The 20,291-nt window shown below is 44.5% G+C and overlaps 1 protein-coding gene across 4 annotated transcripts in view; it reads left to right on the top strand.

The window, feature by feature from the left end:
• The window catches only part of Lrig2 (leucine-rich repeats and immunoglobulin-like domains 2), a 69,329-nt gene extending 55,345 nt beyond the window's left edge, over window positions 1-13,984 (top strand). The window contains exons 13-17 of one of the 4 annotated variants that reach the window (XM_017590916.3): window positions 972-1,253; window positions 3,008-3,457; window positions 4,467-4,616; window positions 5,945-6,232; window positions 10,050-13,984. In XM_017590916.3, the coding sequence (XP_017446405.1) occupies window positions 972-1,253; window positions 3,008-3,457; window positions 4,467-4,616; window positions 5,945-6,232; window positions 10,050-10,249 (1,370 nt within the window). In that variant the 3' untranslated portion in view covers window positions 10,250-13,984. Of the gene's footprint in view, window positions 1-971; window positions 1,254-3,007; window positions 3,458-4,375; window positions 4,617-5,944; window positions 6,233-10,049 lie in introns of those variants that run through there. The other 3 variants (XM_006233083.5, NM_001107710.1, XM_039102415.2) reach the window with 3 other exon arrangements.
• Window positions 13,985-20,291: the final 6,307 nt, after the last annotated feature.

Genomic DNA, 20,291 nt, shown 5'->3' with positions numbered 1-20,291 from the left:
TTGAGAATGTGTAGGGCATCTCTGGGTCTAGTGTTCTCTAAAGCTTTGTGGATATAGCCAAAATCATTTTGAAAATAAAGCTCTCCTAGTAGTTGTAAAAACCTTTTCTAAAGCAGCTTGGTCTGTCTATTATCTGTGAGATTCAGTAACTCCTGTGCTTCAGCTGAACGTTGTACATGTTCCCTGTGCCTGCGTTGTTTTTTTTGTTTTTTTTTTTTGTTTTTGTTTTTGTTTTTTTTTTTTACATTTCTAGATTTATTTTTTTAGATTTTATTTTATTTTTTTCTTTTTCTTTTTTTCGGAGCTGGGGACCGAACCCAGGGCCTTGCGCTTACTAGGCAAGCGCTCTACCACTGAGCTAAATCCCCAACCTATTTTATTTTATTTTTTATGTGTATGAGTGGTTTGTCTTATTTATGTCCGCACCACATGCATACCTGGTAACCACAGAGGCCTAAAGAAGGCATTGAATTTCCCATGACTGAAGTAGCAGAGTTGTAAGTTGCCATGTGGGACTGGGAATTGAGCATGAGTCCTGCTCTTAACCACTGAGACAGTGCTTCAGCTCTACAACCCACTCTGATGTTTCTTAAATGAGGTTTTTAAAAAGCATATTAAAAAACAAAACAGTTTTATTGACATTTGTCGATGTTAGATTGGGAAGCATCACTTGACTGTCCTAAATGAAAGACTAATATTAAACACCAGACTTTAAACTGGCATTCAAAAGAGTTTTTGGCTTTCTGATTTCCTTCTTCCCATCAGCATGGTGAAATGGGCGTGGCATATATTTAGAAGTATTGTGTGCTACACACACTGAAGGACTGGTGGGATAGATGCAAATGCTCTGTTAATTGTCAGTCCAGAGAATTTTCAAAGAAATGGAGCATTTTGCATCAGAATTCTGCCTGCTAGATTTGTGTGCATGTGTGTTTTCCTTTTCCCTACTTTCTCTACTATTCTTGGAACAGAGATGCCATCTTTTTTGAAAACTCCAATGGATCTAACTATTCGCACTGGTGCCATGGCGAGGTTGGAATGTGCTGCAGAGGGGCACCCTACACCTCAGATTTCCTGGCAGAAGGACGGTGGTACTGATTTCCCTGCAGCCCGAGAAAGACGCATGCATGTTATGCCCGAGGACGATGTCTTCTTCATTGCCAATGTGAAGATAGAAGATATGGGAATCTACAGCTGCATGGCACAGAATATAGCAGGAGGCCTCTCGGCAAACGCCTCCCTCACGGTGTTAGGTACAGTTACTTTGTTAGGACTGCTGCTTTACTGGAGCCTCTCAGAGCTACGCGTGGCTTGGGAAGGCAAGAAAAACAATTTGGAGTTTTGGTTGTGTGTTTTTCCTCCCAAGACAGGGTTTATCTGTGTAGCCCTGACTGTCCTGGGATTCACTCTGTAGACCAGGCTGACCCTGAGCTCAGAGACGCTGGGACTAAAGATGTGTGCTGCCACCGTCAGGCTCATATTGTTGTCCTTAGTTCTGTCTTTACTCAGGGTATGTCAGCTGAAGGCAGTAGTGGGTCAAGTGACATACGTCTTGGAACATTCGCAGGGCATAAATCTTTATGACACGGTTCGGATCCCCTATTCTTTCATGTTTCCTCTGTAACATTTTAATTCCTATGTGGTGGTTTTTTTTTTTTTTTAAACTATTAAGCAAATTTGCATTGGGAGTTCTGCTTTTCCTAGAAGGATCCTAACCATCTGCTACAGCTACATACAAAACCTAAGGAAGTTTGTATTTTCTTTAATTAAAAAAAGTTTAGTGTCAAAATGATTTGTCTTCTGGTTAGATTTTCTATCTTCTTTTCAGTATGTTCCACATAATCTTAATATTCTTTAACAATGCCTTTTCCCATGCTAGGCATTGTGACATACTTCTATAATCCCAGTACACACATGCGCGCGCGTGCACATGCGCTCGCACACAAACACACACACACACACACACACACACACACACACACACACACACGAGGATTACACTGAGTTTGAGAGTGGCCAGGTTTAAATAGTGAGTTCTGGGTCAGCTGGGGCTACACAGCAAGAATCTGTCTCAAGAAATTAGAAGAGAAAAGTATTTTCCTGGAAATTTTCCCTGGCTCGTATTTTGTTTTATTCATTTTTGGTTTTTGAGACAGGGTTTCATATAGCAAAGGCTGGACCTGAAACCGCCTCCACCTTTCTCTGTTTTCCAAGTGCTGGGATTACAGCTGTGTGCCTTGTTATTCTAGTTAAAACATGTTTCTTTATGTAACTCAACCTAAGGCAAATTATGCTATCTAGGTCTCTGTTTTCTCAGATAGCAGAGTTTTATGGGTTCACCTTCTTCCTCCTCCTCCTTTTCACCCTCTTCCTCCTCCTCCTGTCTTCTTCTCCCCCACCCCTCTGTCTCAGTCTCAGTCTCAGTCTCTGTCTCTTTCTCTTTTAAAGATAAAGTCTTTTCTCACTCTGTAATCCAAATTGGCCTGGAGAACTCATGTGTTCATACAGGTGAGCCACTCTGACTTGACTGTCAAAAACACTTAAAATAAGTTTCTTAACTTGGAGGCTGAGGCAGAAGAATCAGGATTCTAGTTCAGCTTGTGGTATGTAGTTGAGGACCTGCCTCAGAAACCGCAGAGGTCCCCAGCACTCACTGACTGGAAGCCTGGGCTTGTGCGTACCAGGCCAGTGTTGTGCGAGCTAGTGTCCTGCCCTGCCCTGCCCTGCTTTCTGTTCTCTCTACTTCACTTACTTGCTAAGGTGCCTAGATGGCTGTAAACTTGTAATCTTTGCTTTGGCCTCCTGAGTAGAGTAGATGGACTTACAGCCCTGCATCACCACAGCCAGTTCACATTTAGAGTTTTTTCTGTTTTGAATCTTTTGTGTATCTGAAACATTAACTGTTAATTCTCACTAAACTGTACATCTTATCATACTTTTCATAGTCTCATTCTATAGGAATTAGGAAATACATTTCCTAACAGTATTTTTAACCCTCTCTCATTAGAGACCCCGTCATTTATTAGACCTCTGGAGGACAAGACTGTTACCCGAGGTGAGACGGCGGTATTGCAGTGCATCGCTGGAGGGAGTCCTGCTCCTCGCCTCAATTGGACCAAAGATGATGGGCCACTCCTAGTAACAGAACGACACTTCTTTGCTGCAGCCAACCAGCTTCTCATCATTGTAGATGCTGGTCTAGAAGATGCTGGAAAATATACCTGCCTTATGTCTAACACTCTTGGCACAGAACGGGGACATATTTACTTAAATGTCATTTCATCCCCCAACTGTGACTCTTCTCAGAATAGCATTGGGCATGAGGATGATGGTTGGACCACAGTTGGCATCGTCATCATTGTTGTGGTCTGCTGTGTCGTGGGCACTTCTTTGATCTGGGTCATTGTTATTTACCACATGAGAAGGAAAGATGAAGATTACAGTATCACAAACACAGGTAGGTGGCACCCAGATGACACGTGGCACGCCCGTAGGAATGCGGTATTTAGTAGAAGGTAAAAAAAGCTGGACCACTGGTATTGGCTACTTGATAAGAGATGTTAGGAAGTTTTTCTGAAAAAATATCTAGCTTCCTTGAGATAATAGAACCTATTTGGGGAGATAGTTTTAAGAATTTGTATATACTGTATATACTTCCCCCTAAATTACCTCTTAGAATTATATTACAGGTATATTTTCTTGGTTTTGTTCTTTTGTTGTTTGTTTTTTTGAGACAAAGTTTCTTTATGTATCCCTGGCACATTGTTCTGTAGATGAAGTTGGCCTTAAAGTCAGAGATCACCAGCCTCTGCCTCTAAAGTGCTGGGGTCAAAGGTTTGTGCCATTATGCCCAGCTTATGTGTATAGCCCAGGATAGCCCTGGATAGCCTGGAACTCAGAAACGGCATCCTCTACTTCTACCTCTTTGTGCTGGGATTACAGGCTTAGTCAGTCATGCCTAGCTGGGTTATGCTGTATTTTTGGTTTTTTTGAACCTTCTTTCTTTAGAGCCTAAGTTTATTTCTACCAGTTTTGCTGTAGAGTCAAACCCTTGTGAGTCAAACCTCATCCTGGGATCAGCAAGAGAAGGAGTCCATGTAGAGAGATTGTGAAAATGTAGCTCTAGATAGGATTTTCATATTTAGGTTTTTTTCTTTTTCTTTTGGTAACCCCCTTACCTTCAACCCTTTGCCAGTGATTCTGGGGACTGAACCCATAGCATATACATGTTAGGCAAATACTTTACCACTCTGTTGTATCTGCAGAGTAAGTAATACTTCTAAAGTGAAACCTTAAGAGGAACTTTAATTTAAAAATAATATGCTAAGAGAAGTATGAAGAACTGTTGGGGTCCCAAGTCCACACCATTTTCCAGGCCAGCGTCAGAGTGGAACACATTATAAAATTGTCTTCTGTGTATTGACTTCGACTGCCTGAGTTTGAGAGTTACAGATGTCTCTTTACAGAGGAGCTTAATTTGCCTGCAGACATTCCCAGCTATTTGTCTTCCCAAGGAACATTGTCTGAACCGCAGGAAGGCTACAGCAACTCTGAGGCAGGCAGTCATCAGCAGCTTATGCCCCCTGCCAGCGGATACACACACAAAGGCACTGACGGTAGGCACTTTGCTGTTTATAGTTACAATTCCAGCCTGTTTTATTAGGTTTATTGTTCAGTGTATAGTTTCCCCATTAGCCTGAAGCAATATTTTTTTTTTATTATTATTTTTTTTATTATTAACTTGAGTATTTCTTATATACATTTCGAGTGTTATTCCCTTTCCCAGTTTCCGGGCAAACATCTCCCTCCCCCCTCCCCTTTCTTATCGGTGTTCCCCTCCCCACCCTCCCCCCATTGTCCCCCTCCCCCCAACAGTCTAGTTCACTGGGGGTTCAGTCTTAGCAGGACCCAGGGCTTCCCCTTCCACTGGTGCTCTTACTAGGATATTCATTGCTACCTATGAGGTCAGAGTCCAGGGTCAGTCCATGTATAGTCTTTAGGTAGTGGCTTAGTCCCTGGAAGCTCTGGTTGCTTGGCATTGTTGTTCATATGGGGTCTCGCTGAAGCAATATTTTAGGATAAAACACTCAGTACATTTAACTTTGTGCAAAATGGAATGAAAATTGACTATAAAGTCTTAACCAAAGTAGGCCATCTAATAGAAAGAAACATATTACCCTTAAACAGGGATGAGGGACACAACTGAGGCTCCTGGATCTCTCTCAGGACCAGAAGAGATGTTCTAGAAACTCATTTCAGGAGTGTTCCTTTAGAGACGATCATACTTCAGATAACAACTAGAGGCATTTGGTTCTCCTGCTTACAGGCAGATAGATACTTAGTAAGGTTTAAAGGGCAGGATGACTTTCAGCCTGTAATGGAGAACTTCAGAGGGCTATAAAATGTCCCCTGATAAAGTGATTAGGACATCCTTCTCTCTTCACACCCTCACTTCTGTAGAAAGTGACAGGCACAGGGAAGTGGATTTGACTAAGGATAGTTTGAACAGCTACTATTGCTTAACTTCTTGACTCATAAAAGTAGCATGGGCTCTCCTATCATAGCAGTGCCTGTTTTGCTGTAGCTTGCTCAAGCCACACGTGTGTCTCAGACAGAGGTCCAGGCCTGTCTTGATCCCTGGGTTGGAATTTAATGTCTGCGGCCTAGACAGAGATTTAACATTAGAATTCAAGCCAGAGTGTTTAGATTTGTGTTTCAGCTCTTCCTCCTGTCATAACTTTATCTGTAAAGTGGAGATGAAAATTATATCTACCTCATAGGGATAGCGTGAGGAGTAAGTGAGGTAATTCACATAAAGACCTTGGAATTTCACCTGGTGTGTAGAGTAATTGTGCAGTAAATGTTAGAACGGTTAAAGAAAGTTGATTATTCCAAAGCTCTTCCTTATCAGAAAGACCTTTGGGTTCTTTCCATGTTGATCTAGGTGGCACTGGTACCAGGGTGATCTGTTCGGATTGTTATGACAATGCCAACATCTACTCGAGGACCAGAGAGTACTGTCCATACACCTACATTGCTGAGGAAGATGCTTTAGATCAGGCACTCTCCAGCCTCATGGTCCAGATGCCCAAGGAGACCTTCTTGTCACATCCTCCCCAAGATGCTGCTAATCTGGAGAGTCTGATGCCACCAACAGAGAGAGAGTTGTCTGCCTTTCCCACCAACCATGAGAGGACGAGTGAGAACCTTCCCTTCTCACAGAGGAGCAGTGGTAATGAGTGCTTTTGTTCTGTTTGAGCTTTTGGTTTCACTTTCCCCTGATGTGCCCTTCTGATGCTCCAGCTCTTGTAACAGGAAACGAATCAGTATGCTAGAATAATTGCCATTAACTGGCGTCAACTAGAGGTCCTTACTTCTCTTTTCTCCCATCTCCATTTAAATAATAGAGATTTGGAATGCTAAAAACAGAGCATGAGAAACCCAAACTGTTTGTTTGGTTGCTTCTCTGCCAGGCAAACACTCAGCATCACATCTCCCATATCAGTAAAACAAAGCTCTTTCTGGACCATGACGGGAGCTATTCTCAAGCTGTTCCTCAACTGTCCCTTCCTCTCAGAGGAAAGACATTGGGGAATGACAGGACAGAAATTACAGGATCATAGAGGAAGGTAAGATAGGATTGTTTCCAGGGATGTTTCTGGCAGCAATAACCGATCTGACAGGAAACTGAAGATGTGCTCTGTAAGGGACCAGTTCTAAAGATTTTCCAAGAGGAATAGGTTAGAAAGAGCACTGTGACTGAGTAGTCTCTCAGCTTAATAGTCAGTGTCATGAGGGACTAAGGCACAGTACGTCTTTTAACCTGTGGGATGTCTTCATTTTGAGTCTGGCTTTAAGGAGTCCTTGTCACTTAAATGAGAGTACCTTGGGGCATTGTCCATTGTGTGCCTGGGGTACTCTAATTAATTCTAGTCAGTATAGCTGGGTTTATTAGCATGGCCTCAGAGTTGTTAGACATGCAGTTGTGTTCCCACCCAGTCTAAATCCAAATAGTCCGGTCCAAGGATTTTTCGTGTGAATTCTTTGGGATTTTTGCAACAGTGTTAGGCTCAAATGTAGCAGTAACCCTACCTTAGCCTTCCAAGTGCTGAGGTAACAGGCAGATGCCGGGGTTATGGGCATGTGGCTCGTGCTTATATTAAATTTTGGGTTTGTTTTCTCTGTGTCTTGTTTGGATGCATGTGCTGCAGGAGTGTTCATGTGCATGCAGGCACGTGCATGGGGAGACTAACAGAGAGAGTCTAGAGTCATATTCTACTGCTTCTCACCCTGTTTGTTGAGCACAGTCATTTCATAAACTTAAGGTTGCTGTTTCAGCTAGGCTGACCGCCCAGCAAGCTTCTGGGATCCTCTTGTCCCTGCTCCTCAGTGCTGGAGTTACAGTCATACATGACCATGCCTGGTTTTTTATGAGTGCTAGGAATTAGAACTCAGGTCTTCTTGCTTTCACAACAAGCCCTCTTATCTACAGAGCCATATCCTCAGCCCCCACACGCATATTAAATCTTGAGAGATCATGCCCTAGCTTATTTTGCTTTCGTTTGTGGGATCTTGTTTCCAGAATGTAAGGCTAGCTTTTCCTAAAATACAGCTTGTGCGTGCGTGCGTGCGTGCGTGCGTGCGTGCGTGCGTGCGTGTTCTTCTGCCTCTATCTTCTCAGTGCTTTGCCTACACCCGAACCCAGGTTCAGTTCCCAGCACCCAGCTCACAAACATCTGAAGCTACAGTTCTAGGAGATCTAATGCCCTCTTCTGATCTCTACAAGCACCAGGCTGTGTGGTGCACAGACACACTGGCAAAACATCCATACACATAACACATTTAAAAATGTATTTAAAGAAGTCACAGCTCCACTGAAACAATGAATACTATCTATGTGTTGTGAAACTGTCATTATAATATGTCTTCTTAATTCCTTTTCCATGAGTCTAGAATTTTGTGCTCTTATTTTTATCTTAGTTATGATTTCTATTGCTGTGATGAATTACCATGACCAAAACAACTTGGGGAGGAAAGGGTTTACTCTGCTTATAGTTGTGTATAACAGTTCACCATCAAAAGCAGGGAAGGCAAGAACTCAGGCAGGGCAGGGACCTGAAGCCAGGAGCTGCTGCACAGGCTGTGGAGGATGCTACTTACTGGCTTGCTCCTCATGGCCTGCTCAGCCTGCTTTTTTATAGAACCCAAGACCATCTGTCCAGGGATAGCCCCACCCACAATGCTCTGGCCCTCCCCTATCAATTAATACTTAAGAAAGTGCTATACAGACTTGCTTATAGCCCAGTCTTTTTTCTTTTTTTAAATAATCAAACTTTTTATTGGTTCTTTCAAAGTTTCACATCCTATATCCCAGTCCCACTTATCTCCCCATCCCCTCATATCTGTCCTTCACCCTGCAACCTCCCCCTGAGAATAAAACACACCTCCACAAAACAAAAACAAAGCGTAGAAATATCTTGTTGTGGAAGCTACAATAAGGATGTCACAGGGTATCTCACAGGGTATCTCTCTGTCCACACATCTTCACTTGTGAACATTCATGGCAGTGAGCAGTGGTCTGGTTTGAGATCTCTCTCTTCGGTGACACCATCAGTATTCGATCCTCACTGGATCTCTTCCTGGTTATTACCCTATATCATGAAGATCCCACAGCTTTGAGGGACTGCAGGGATCTGCAGGACTGACCCTTTCATATGCTTCAGCAGTTCATAAATGGAGTAGATTTTGAGGTAGACCAGCTCAAAGGCCTGGATCTGGGCCTGGGCAGTTGCTGAGTTGGTGACCCTGCCAGCTCAGGCAGGGTCTGCTCTCCTGTTCTCATGGCCTCGGGGCCAGCTCACCCACACTCACACCTCCAGAGCCAGCTCCACTGTGCTGCCCAGGCAAAGCATGGGGCCCACACTTCCAAACTGCTGCAGCTGTGAGGGACCCGGTCAGCTCGCCCACTCTTGCACACTTGGGGCTGGCTCACCGGTGCCTTTGCCATCAGGGCCAGCTCCACTGTGTTGCCCAGGCAAGGTACAGGGCCCACTCTTCTGAGTGCTATGGCCAGTGAGGAGACAGGGCTAGCTTTTCTACTCTCATGTGCTTGGGACCAACTTTTCCGACTACTGCAGTTGACAAGGGGTGAGGGGACCACCAGGGCCAGTTCTATTGTGCTGTTCAGGCAAGGTGGAGTACCAGTTTTCATGACGCCAGGGCCAACTGCTGCAGGTGGTGAGGGAAGGTGCTGGAGGTGGCCAGCCTTTCTGTGCTTTGAGTCTGTTCTCCCCGGTGCTGCAGCTGGTGAGGCAGTTACAGCCTAATCTCATCAACACATTTTCTTAATTGAGATCCCTTCTGATAACTTCAGCCTGTGTCAAGTTGACATAAAAAATAGCCAGCACAGTTCTTTGCAGAGAAAGGGTGTTAAAATGACAGGTGAAAAAGAACAGCATGACTTTGGAAATTAGCTTGTTAGGCTTGTTGACCATAAAGGTCTGGTGGTTTATGCTTTCCGTTTTTATTTTGTTGTTGTTTTTAATGTTGGCATTGTGATCTACGTGTCTTTTTTTTTTTTTTTTTGGTTCTTTTTTTTTTTTTTTTTTTTTCGGAGCTGGGGACCGAACCCAGGGCCTTGCGCTTCCTAGGTAAGCGCTCTACCACTGAGCTAAATCCCCAGCCCCGATCTACGTGTCTTTATCAAGGATGTTGGCATCTGAATTTCTTTTGAGGATTGGATTAAAAGGATTCCAGGGGCTGGAGAGATGGCTGAGGGGTAAAGGGCATTTGTGCTTTTACAGAGAAACTGGGTTTGATTCCCACCAGCCACATGGCAGCTCACAACCATCTGTAACTCCAGTTCCAGGAGATCCAATGCCCTTTACTGGCCTCTTCAGCCACCAGACACACATGCAATAAATACATAGACATACATAGAGGCACAACACCCACACGCATCTGGGGAAAAAGTATATCAGGCTCTAGGCAATTAATCTTGAAATTCCAACTATCACTGATGATATTTCTTGTCTTATTCTCATTCTCAGAAATATTCCAGCGGCCTCTGTGGAACATGAACAGAGATCTGGGCCTACTTCCCTTCCCTCAGCAGCCTGTCCTTGAGTCACCACAGCTGGCAGAGAGGGATCCAAACTGTTCTTCACCTGTGTCTTGCCACAGGTTACATGACCATGCTTTTGATTTTAGTAGGACTCGGAACATTCAAGATGGTACTGAAGGCACATGAAGCCCATCCAGGAGGAAGTCTGAGCAAAGACTCAAGCTAGTTAATTTGCTACCTCAGAATTTAGAAGAAAAGTCAGCATTTGCATTTCTCTTTGCTTCGAGTTACATCTGACCATGTCAGAGTAGCCCTGATGTTTGTTTGGGTTTACACCTGGCAAAGAGAAGGTAGTAGCTGACAGAAGTGTACCACAGAAGTGTGTACCACGTTGAAAGTACACAGTCCTGGCAGAAGACGATATGGGCAGGTGTCCTTCCTGATCCCCATAGGGATGTACCCAGGGGCTCACTACCTGTCATGAAGAGTCATTGCTGCTTAGCCTACTGGATTGTTCCAGTCCTCAGAATGGTCCCAAGAAAGCGTCTCTACTTTGGTAATTCTACTTTGCCTTCTAAGCAAGGAGCAGAGATATATATCTTCTGAGCTTTCATAAGTATAACAAGTGGTGTTGAGCAGAGAAGAGCGACTGAGGCTTTGACATTCAAGGTCTTCAGCTAGAATCCCAAGTTTCACCAACTGGTAGTACCAGATCAAAGACTTTCGTATTCTTGTGGGTTTTGTGTGAGTTGTGTGTGTGTTTGTGTGTTGAGGGTTTGTTTTGTCTATAACTGGGGATATCATTGTAAATATACATGCATTTATAAATAATTTTTCTACTCATTGTTCTTGTGTGTTGGATACAGTGTAAATATTTTTGATATGCCCAAATTATATATAATGTCTGTCTGGTTACTGTAGGGGCAGCAGCTTCTCAAGATCACAGATTTTACATAACTTAGTGTAGTGAGGTCTGCAAACTCTGTGTAAAGTTCTAAAACTGTGTGTTACCAGGTGTATGTATAGAGGCAGGGCACTTAGTGACTGTGCTCATAGACTCAGTCTTGTATAATTAACTGCTTGCTCCATGCCTGAAGTTCTGTGCATCTCGTACTTGCCATCCCTTTGTAAGTGCCAGGTGACAATCTTGTTCTAGCATAAACGTCTTGCTCTTCCAGAGCCCAGCAGTATTGTCACAGCCCTGTGAGCATAGAGATGACTTATTCTGGGACTGTCTTCTTTTAGCAAAATACTTGGTTGACAAGGAAACCAAAGATTGTTTCTTTTTGTGTTTACTCTGTCTTTAATCTCCTCCATGAATGTAGCATATTAGGAAGGGAAGTGTGTCTTGGGAGCAGATCACACAGAAGTTCCTGTACTCCGTAGATTTAGTGTGGGTCTTTCTTTATACAAGTATTGTTTAAGCTAAACGGCCTTTTGAATTTCTGATAGCAAAAAGCTTTATGTAAACAAAGAATGTTAACACTAATGAAATGTCATGTGCTTTCAGTCTGTCCTCTGAGTATGATACCAGCTTACTGCTTGATGACGCTCAACTTTTAAAGATGTCTATTTATAAGTAACTGTACATATCTAGAGTTCAAAACTCACAGGTTTTTAGCTTTTTGTCAGAAAGTTCAGATGAATTTCTGACATTTTTTTCCCATGCTTTTTTTCAAACCTAAATTTTCTTCCTCAGAAAGCAGCACTGTTTGCTTTTTAAACGTTCTCTTTTTATTTAAACTGTCATGTTTTCTTCATTTCCACTTTGAACATTTAAAATCTATAGTCTTCTCATCTGTTTAGACTATATGCTTTCCTCCTTTTAGGCTGTGCTCCAGTGTTTGACTGGTCTGACTAGGAATTAAGGGCCTGCCCCCTTGGCACTGCCCTCGGTAGCTGTGTGTCTGATTTTCACTGATGGAAAGAGATAGCCGCTCTCCAGCTCCCTCCAGGAACCAGAGAGGATTGTGCCACTTCAGTAAAGAGCTGCCTTTGTGAATTGTTAGCCAGATCAAGGGTGATGCTGCTTGCTCTAACTTGAGCTGTATTTATTTTGCCAATACAAGACTTAACGGTCTAAGACATGCTCAGGGGAGGAAAACATTCTGCTTCTAAACAGTGTCCGTAAACAGAACTCAGTCCGAATTGGAAAGTCATCTCTCCTCGTGAAAATGCTGCTCAGAGGAGGCTCCGGATGGAGGTGAACAGCAGCTCATGTGGAGCTGGCCATCCCTCTCCTGTGCTCAGAGTTCTGTGCTCTCACAGAGAGTCCAGAGTGGTCAGGGTAGAAAGCAGCCCCTGACCTGGTCCTCTAGAAATACTTTATCCTGCAGCGGCCGGGCTGCTGAGGACTCAGTTTGCTCTCCTGAGGAGGGCGAAATGCTGACCTGTACTCCCAGTTCCTGGCTTCCTTCAGTAGGAACCCCTTACAGATGAGAAGGGCCTGCCCCTGCTCCTAAAACAAGAGCAGATTCTTACCCAGAGAACTTGGTTACACAAACGACCAAGTAATCTCTAACCTCCTAGCCATAGGACTAGTGTCTGCTTAGTTAACAAAAGAATCTTCTCTGAAAGAACAAAAACAAAACAAAACCAACCCTGTACTTTTGATACAAATGTCATTGACAAAAAATATGTTAAATATATGTTGTATTATAAGTCTTTACTCTTGATTTGATTTTTTTTTTTTTTAGCACCCATTGGCCTTGAACTCTCATTCTCTTATCTTTGTCCCAGATGTGGAGACTAGATATTTCTCACTTGATTAATTTTTATTCTTGCCTATGGAGCCAACTGGAAGTGGGATTGGTCTTACAGTGTTCAGTTTTGTTTTATCAAAGTGTGTAAGGATGGCCTTTGTCATGATGGGCTCAGGAGTAGTAACAGGTAAGCGAGACTCTTCCCCCCCCCCAGTGCTGGGATTGAGCCGACAGGTTCCTGAATGCCTGGTGCGTGTTCTCCCCTCAGTTCAGGCTCCATGTTTGTTTTCTTTAAGTGAGAACATATCCGTCTTTGGGCCTTTCCCCACTACTTTTGGCAGCCTTAGGGATTAAATCTAAGACTTCCTGCATACCAGGCAAGTGTTCTACCTCTGAGCTGCAACCTCAGCTGAAGTGTTGTGTGCTGCCGGTTAATGGGTGGTTATAAAAACAATGGGGCCATGAGTAGTTGAGCTGTTTTCTGTTCAGTCTCTTTCCCAGTCCAGTTTGGAAGTGTGCTCCCACCTACTTCAGCTTTTTGTTTGGAGCATGGTTAAATATATGGAAGTTAGTCTAGATTTTCTTTTCTCTCACTCTTTTTTGGGCATCTGTCTGGTTCACTGACAGAAGTACCGAGTCTCTGAGGTAAGGACGTGTTAGGAAATACACTCAGAACATCTGAGGATGCAGGAGTCACTTGGAGGTTTGTGGGGGGGGGGGGGAAGAGAGGTTGTTGTATGATGATGTCTTAGGAATTAAAGCCAAGTGCTCTCAAGGTAGGTGTGCTATAAGGTAAGGTTTAGTCCTCTCCCTCCAGGCTGCCCATTGTTTCCTGGAAGTCCTCATAAGCAGGGTGAAGAGCAGCTTGACCTGTCTGTGCCTGTTGGATGTGAAGTGATCTTGTAGCAACTGTAACTGTTTTCAGAGAGGAGCTGATCTTCAGGTGGCCAAGTGCCCTTGAAGTATATCACGTGGTGACTAGAGATGGCCTCTTCACCCGAGTGACTTACACTCCCTGCTGCCCCCTCTTCTCTTGCCCATTAGAGGGTGTCAGGCTGAGCAGCCCTGGGGTAAGTGTCTCTAAAGAGAAATACAAGTCAAGTTGCTCAGTGTGGCTGCTTCCTGGTATCCTTTCTATTTTCTCACGTAAGAATGTATATTTTATGGAGCATGTGTTTGTCCTGTCTACTGTAATGTCAATAAAGCTAAGACATTGTGACTCTCTGGTCTTCTCTTACCTGAAGTATAGGAATGAATGGTGTATTTTGGGCCCTTTTAAGGTAGTTAAGATGAGGTACCTGCTTCTCTCTAGCTTTCACCAAGTCCTAATTTCTGAGCCTCATGCTGGCAGTCTCCTGGAGTGGAGCTGTGCTGGGGGTGGGGGTGGGGGCACTGTATGCTCTCCTGCTTGTCCTTCCTGAGGTCCCCTGTGGTGCTAGGTACTGGGAGACAAATGGACTCAAGAGTCATGAAAGTGTTCTTTGCAAGGGGGGAATTGGAGAGCGGTATTTCCTAGTTTGGTTTGATTAACATGTTATTTGAGGAATGTCAATAGTCTGTATATTTGCTGCTCTACCACCTCAGGGGTTTGGTCTCTTTTGGGGTGTCAGCTCTTTGAAGACTGGGCTTGTCACATTGATGTCATTGTGTACATCTGCCACACTCTGGGAAGTACTCACCTGAATCTCCCAGCAGTCTGGGGTATAGCTCAGGCAGACAGCTTTAATCTGCATTATGTAGTGGGAGAAACTGCTTCACTGAAGCCGTGTACCTAGTGGCAAGAAACTATTAAGCAGCAAAGCTAGGATTTGAGTCCAGGCTCTGACTCATACAGGGGTTGTCTGTGAGGATGCCTTCTAGTTCTGAGTTCCATGACTTGGCTGCAATCTAGGGAAGCACTCTGGTGAAGCCACTAGTCATGCCCAGGGTGAAAGTGTGAACTAGAAGATTCACGATTTTTTACTAAGGTCTGATGGAAAAATAACTTATCATTTTTGTTCTCCTGTAAGATAGACTGCAAAGCCACATCCACCACCATGGTTTCATTGCTTTTTCTTTTTGGAGTAGAATATGGTAGGGCCTTCTAGCAACATCCTGCTGTTATAAAAATACCTGTTACACTAAAAGGTACTTCAGAATGTGGAACCTTGTACTGAACGGTCCATTCAGCACGCTTACTTGCTATGGACTGTGAGCAAACGTTGAAAAAAAGAAAAGAAAAAGATAAAGTACAGGCTGGGTTCGCTGGTACATGTCGGGAATCCCAGTACTTGACACCCTATCTCAGCAAACAAAACAGAAACACACAAAAGTGGGTTTGAGTCTCAGCCCTGCTTGGTGGTGTGCTTTACAGGCTCGCTCTGTGGAGGTGGGGTGGAGGCAGGTGGAGCCCAGTCAGGCCAGCACATTTGGAAGGTCCAGGTTAGTGAGAGACCCTGTTAAAGGAGTTAAAAGGACCACTCTCAGGGGACAGGGAACGGCATCCATGGTTATCTTCTGGCCTCTGCACATAAGAAGGTGTACACACACATGAAGGTGCACACACACAAAAAGACAGGGCAAGTGTAAGGTAGGTACTCTTGCCAGTTTATGGACATTTCTGACTTTTGCTCAGTCTCCCCCCCCTACCCCCGTGTGCATGTGCGTGTGTAATATTTTTTATGGACAAGTAACAAGTACAGTGTATGACCTGGAATAGTCTATGACCTTCTGGATTCCTGCCTCTCTGACTGTCAGTGCCACCGGGGTCACTGGGGGCTTGGTAGTACTCATAGCTCAGGGTTCCTTTTAGCCCCGTAATATGGAATATTGGGAACTTGAAAACCACCCCTGGCAAGAAGCAGCAACTGAAAGGACAGACCTTGCTGCTCAGCACCCTCCCTGTGTGCTGGCTCCTTATCCGCTGGGTGCAGCTTTGCTTCCCACACCTGCTGTGTTTCTAGCCAATGCTCTCTGAGATGGGACGTCTATAGTTTGTTACCAGGGAAATTTTATCACAAGGTGGCTTAAGGGAAAAGAAATACATAGGTCTTCAAAGGAAGGAGATTGCCAACATGGGTGTCATGTGGCTTGTGGTAGTGCTGAAACAAGGCTGTTGGAGCTGTTGAACTTGCCACCTCTGCTGCATTGTTCAGCTGGTGTTTCTTGACAGCCCAGATTTGGAGCTGGAGAGGTGACGAAGAGGTTAAGAGCACTTGGTGTTCTTGTAGAGGACCTGGGTTTGATTCCCAGTACCTACATTAGGCAGCTCAAGATAGCTCATAACTCCAGTTCCAGGGGGTCTGGTATCTGTAGGTACCATACACGTGTGTGGTGCACATAAATATGTGTGTGTGTGTGTGTTGTGTGTGTGTGTGTGTGTGTGTGTGTGTGTGTGTCCGAGCGTGTGTTTTCAACTAGCATTCTCTGGAAGAGCAAGTATTCTTAACTGCTGAGCCACCTCTCCAGCCTAAATGAACAGATCTTTAAAACAGGAAATTTCAGATGTTTTTTCAGCATCCATTTAGTTCTCAGATTGCAGTCTTATTTGTCAAGGCAAACATGAAGAATTACTCAACAATTACTGGTGGGAGGAAGTGTTAAAATCAATAGCAAATACATTGTACTCCTTCCAGATAGTGTTAGGCACACAGTGTTTTACCATACAGCTACCCACTGGAGAGAGGTATTCTCTGTACTTTATAGATGATGGAGTTTGTGCACCATACCAGCAAACAAAGCACTTGGAAGGTACATGCCACAGTTCTGTTGAGTTTGAAGCCAGCCTGGGCTCCACAGACCTTGTCTTAAAGAAACAGGCAAAACAAATCCGCATAACGAGCGAGGAGTAGAACCAGGAGTTGCAGAGGGTCTCAAAGTGCAAGTTACTATGTTAAGGGAAAATGTGAGCCTTTGGAAGGAAAGCCTTTGCTTTTTCTTTTAGTCTTTAGTAACAAGTAGAAATGTTGATGTCATATTCCCCAGGACCTCAGATTATAGTCCTATTTCAAGGTAGCCCTTCAAAGATATGATTAAGGTAAAATGACGTCTTTAAAGAGCAGGACCTAACTTGACTGGGGTGCTAAGAAAGAAGAACAGGTCAGACACAGGAGCCAGACAGAAGGCCAGAAATGAACTAGCTAAGAAGGCTCTGTGTAGACCAGAACCCTTAGAAGAACCAGGCCTTCCCACTCCTCAATTCTATAACTATAAAAGACAAGTTCTTTTAAAGGTTGCCTTTTATTTATGTGTATGCATATCAGTGCCCAAATAGGCCAGAGTAGGGCATTGGGTTTCTTGGACCCGGGGCCACCTGGTGTGGGTGCAGGGAGCTGAACTTGGAGCCTCTGGAAGAGGACTACTTGCTCTTAGCTTCTGAGCCATCTCTTCAGCCCACTCAGAAACATTCCCTACCCAGTCTGCAGCCCTAACAGACACAGTCTTCCTACATCCCAACAACTCAGCCAGGCTGGGCAGATTCCTTTTTCGTAAGTAAGCAGTTCATTCCAGATTATGTGATTTGCCTAAGGTGATGTGCTCCAATGCCCCTTTCTATTGAAAGATACTGAATTCTAACCAGAAATTTTGTTTGTTTCTTCCTTCATTCCTCTCCCCTATCTTTTCTTTTTTTTAAAACATGGGGTCTCATGTAGTCTAGGCCAGCTTCAAACTCACTGTGTAGCACAGTGTGATCTTCCTGCTCCACCTCCTGAGTAGGCAGATGCCACTATGTTCAGTTTTGTTTTGTCTTCAAACAGGGTCTCTATTATGTAGCTCTGGCTGTCCTGGAATTCACTATGTAGACCAGGCTGGTCCATCTGCTTCTGCCTCTGGAATGCTGAGATTAAAGTCATGTACCACCATGACCAGCTGTTAATTTTTGGTTATTTCTAATCTCTCTCTCTCTCTCTCTCTCTCTCTCTCTCTCTCTCTCTCTCTCTCTCTGTGTGTGTGTGTGTGTGTGTGTGTGTGTGTAGTGAGGAGAGAATGTAGATATGGTTATATGTGCTATGGTGTGTATGTGGCAGTCAGGACAGCCTTGTCAGTCTCCACCTTCTACCTTGTTGACATGGAGTATCTTGCTTTTCCACTGTACAGGCTGAGCTCCTGGGAATTCCCCTGCTTCCCATCTCCCTGTAGGAATGCTGGGATGACAGAGGCATCATTGGTTTCAGTAGGTTCTAGGGAATCAAACTTAGTTCCTCACACTTTGCTGAGCTGTGTCTCCTGCCCCCTCCAGTTCATTGTAGGCTGAAATGCATCATGGAGGCTCAACATGTTTAGATTTTCTGAGGAGAAAAGAAACTAAGCAGATGAGCACTCTGGCTTGTGTGCTGCTGTTCTGACGCACCCCAGGGATCACAAGTGTAGGAAACTGAAGCCAGCAAGCAGCAAAACAACTCTACCACAGAAACGAGTGAGTCTGGGACCGAAGAATGGGTATTGGAGCATTCAAGAATAAGTGTTCATTTAGACAAGGTCTCACCATGTAGCTCTGGTTGGCCTGGAATTTGCTATGTAGATCAGGCTGCTAGAACTCAGATGTGCTTGACGCTGCCTCCCTGAGTTCTGAGATTATAGGTGTGCCCCACATGCCCAGCTTATGAGTACTTTTAAGCTATTATATTCTTTTCCAAGGAGAAACCAGATGCAATAGAATCCCAAAACAGACTGACAGCAGGCCAGCTCTTGAGGTATATGTGCAAGGTTGGGCTGTTGTTTAAAGGTCTATCTTTATTATTTTTAGTTATGTGTATATGTGTGTCTGCACATGCACATGTGAGTCAAAGGTCAGAGATCTCCCCCTGGAGCTGAAGTGAGTGACAGGCAGTTATAAGCCATCTGATACAAGTGCTGGGAACTGACCTTCAGGTCCTATGTAAGAGCAGACTGCTCTAAGATCAGAGTAGCTTCAGTTTATTTCTTTTCTAAATGCTCCATCAAAGCCAGTGTGAACTCCCTCAGTCTTGAAAGCAATGGACATGTGGCTGGTATTGGCAGTCGATACAGTAGCTTGAATTATTTATCCTTTGGAGCAAGCGAGAGAGATGAGCATAGGAGTATGTGTGCCAGGCCAGAAACAACAAGGGCAGGGAAGAATTACACTTCTCCTCCAACAGTGAATTGCTGCTGCCTGGGTGTCCTTGTCTTTTATACTTGTCACGGGAGGGGTGGGGGCTGGCTCAGGGACAACACAAGCTGCTCTTACTAAAATGGGACTTTTAAGGTGAAAATTCAAGCATGTGATGTTGAGAAAATTTGACTTTCGGAGAAACACAAAATCATAATAGATTGCCGGTCTGGAGGGAAAGACATGAATCATGTTGGCAGGCCTGCTGCCTCGTGGGCCACCAGCACCAGCCTTCTCTCACACCTCTCTTAGCCCTGAGTCACCTGCCTCATCTGCCAAGTGTACACTTCCCTGACATTGCCAGGAGCACAGCAGACGTCAGTACCCAGAGGTCAGGAGAAGTTCGCAAAGACCCCGCACCTCCAGCTGGGAATGTCTCCAGCTTTCTATCTTTGGCCAGCCTTAATTTAGGGAGGCCTCTCAGCTGGCTCTGCTTATTGCTTCCCTTGGTCCAGGAAAGAAAAACAACCACTTTCTTTAAAGACCTCTCCTGTCTGAGTTGTACATGATGCAAGATTGCTAGCGAAATGACTAACACGAGTGGTAGAAAAATTTAAGATCCGCCTAGATTTTTTCTTTTTTTGGAGCTCCTGAAGGTAACGTATGGTTTTGCGAAAGCTCTGGTTAAGAGTACAGGCTTGCTTTCTTTCTTTCTCTACAACCCACAATGTGTCTGTCTTTACGCTTTCCCTACCCTTTCCTTGATCCTCGGGAAGGGCATTTGGGTAAAGGTTTGATTCCAAAGGCTCCAATTTGCCATCCTTGATGGGAGTCCCAAGATAACACCCACTTGCTATGAGACAACCAGTAAGTACACAGAAGTCCTGCCCGGTCAGCTGGGCCCCGAATTTGCCACACGACTTCTAAAAGTAGCATCAGGCCCCAGTCTTACTTAGCAGTTGCAGAGGCTTAAGCCAGCACCCTTAGTTTTGTGTACCTGTGTTCCTGATTTGCAGAACACAAATACGCATGTCTTACTTTCACTAGAGCGGGCTACATCAGCTAATGCAGTTAATAAATGAGTGCAGCATTCAGCACAGCCATCCGTACATTACAGGCTTTCAAAGCGGAACGTCACCTTCTCTTTCCTCCCGTCTGGACCAGCTCTGGATGGAGAATGGGGAAGGTTGGTTTTCTAGGGCTAGCCCTGGAGATTAGTGTTCCTTGTTGGATTTTGCTTGGAAACAAGAGACTTTGAAGAAATGAAGAGTGCATTGACCCAGGAGTCAGTGGGACTGGGATTCTGACTGGTTTTGCACACACCCATGTTCTGCGATCTTGGTAAGCTACTGACTGGAGAGTCTGGGCGGTACCCTTGACGCTGAAGAAGCATGCACGCATCCTGACTTGGGAGCCCTTTCAACTCTGGAGTCCTGTAGATCTCAAGCTCACCGAACCATTCCCAACATGGTCTCCA

This window comes from Rattus norvegicus, chromosome 2 (assembly GCF_036323735.1).
Source record: "Rattus norvegicus strain BN/NHsdMcwi chromosome 2, GRCr8, whole genome shotgun sequence".
In the NCBI taxonomy this organism is placed as follows: Eukaryota; Metazoa; Chordata; class Mammalia; order Rodentia; family Muridae; genus Rattus; species Rattus norvegicus.
The sequence above is the reverse complement of the archived record's forward strand: the minus strand, read 5'-3'. Positions and strand labels throughout refer to the sequence as shown.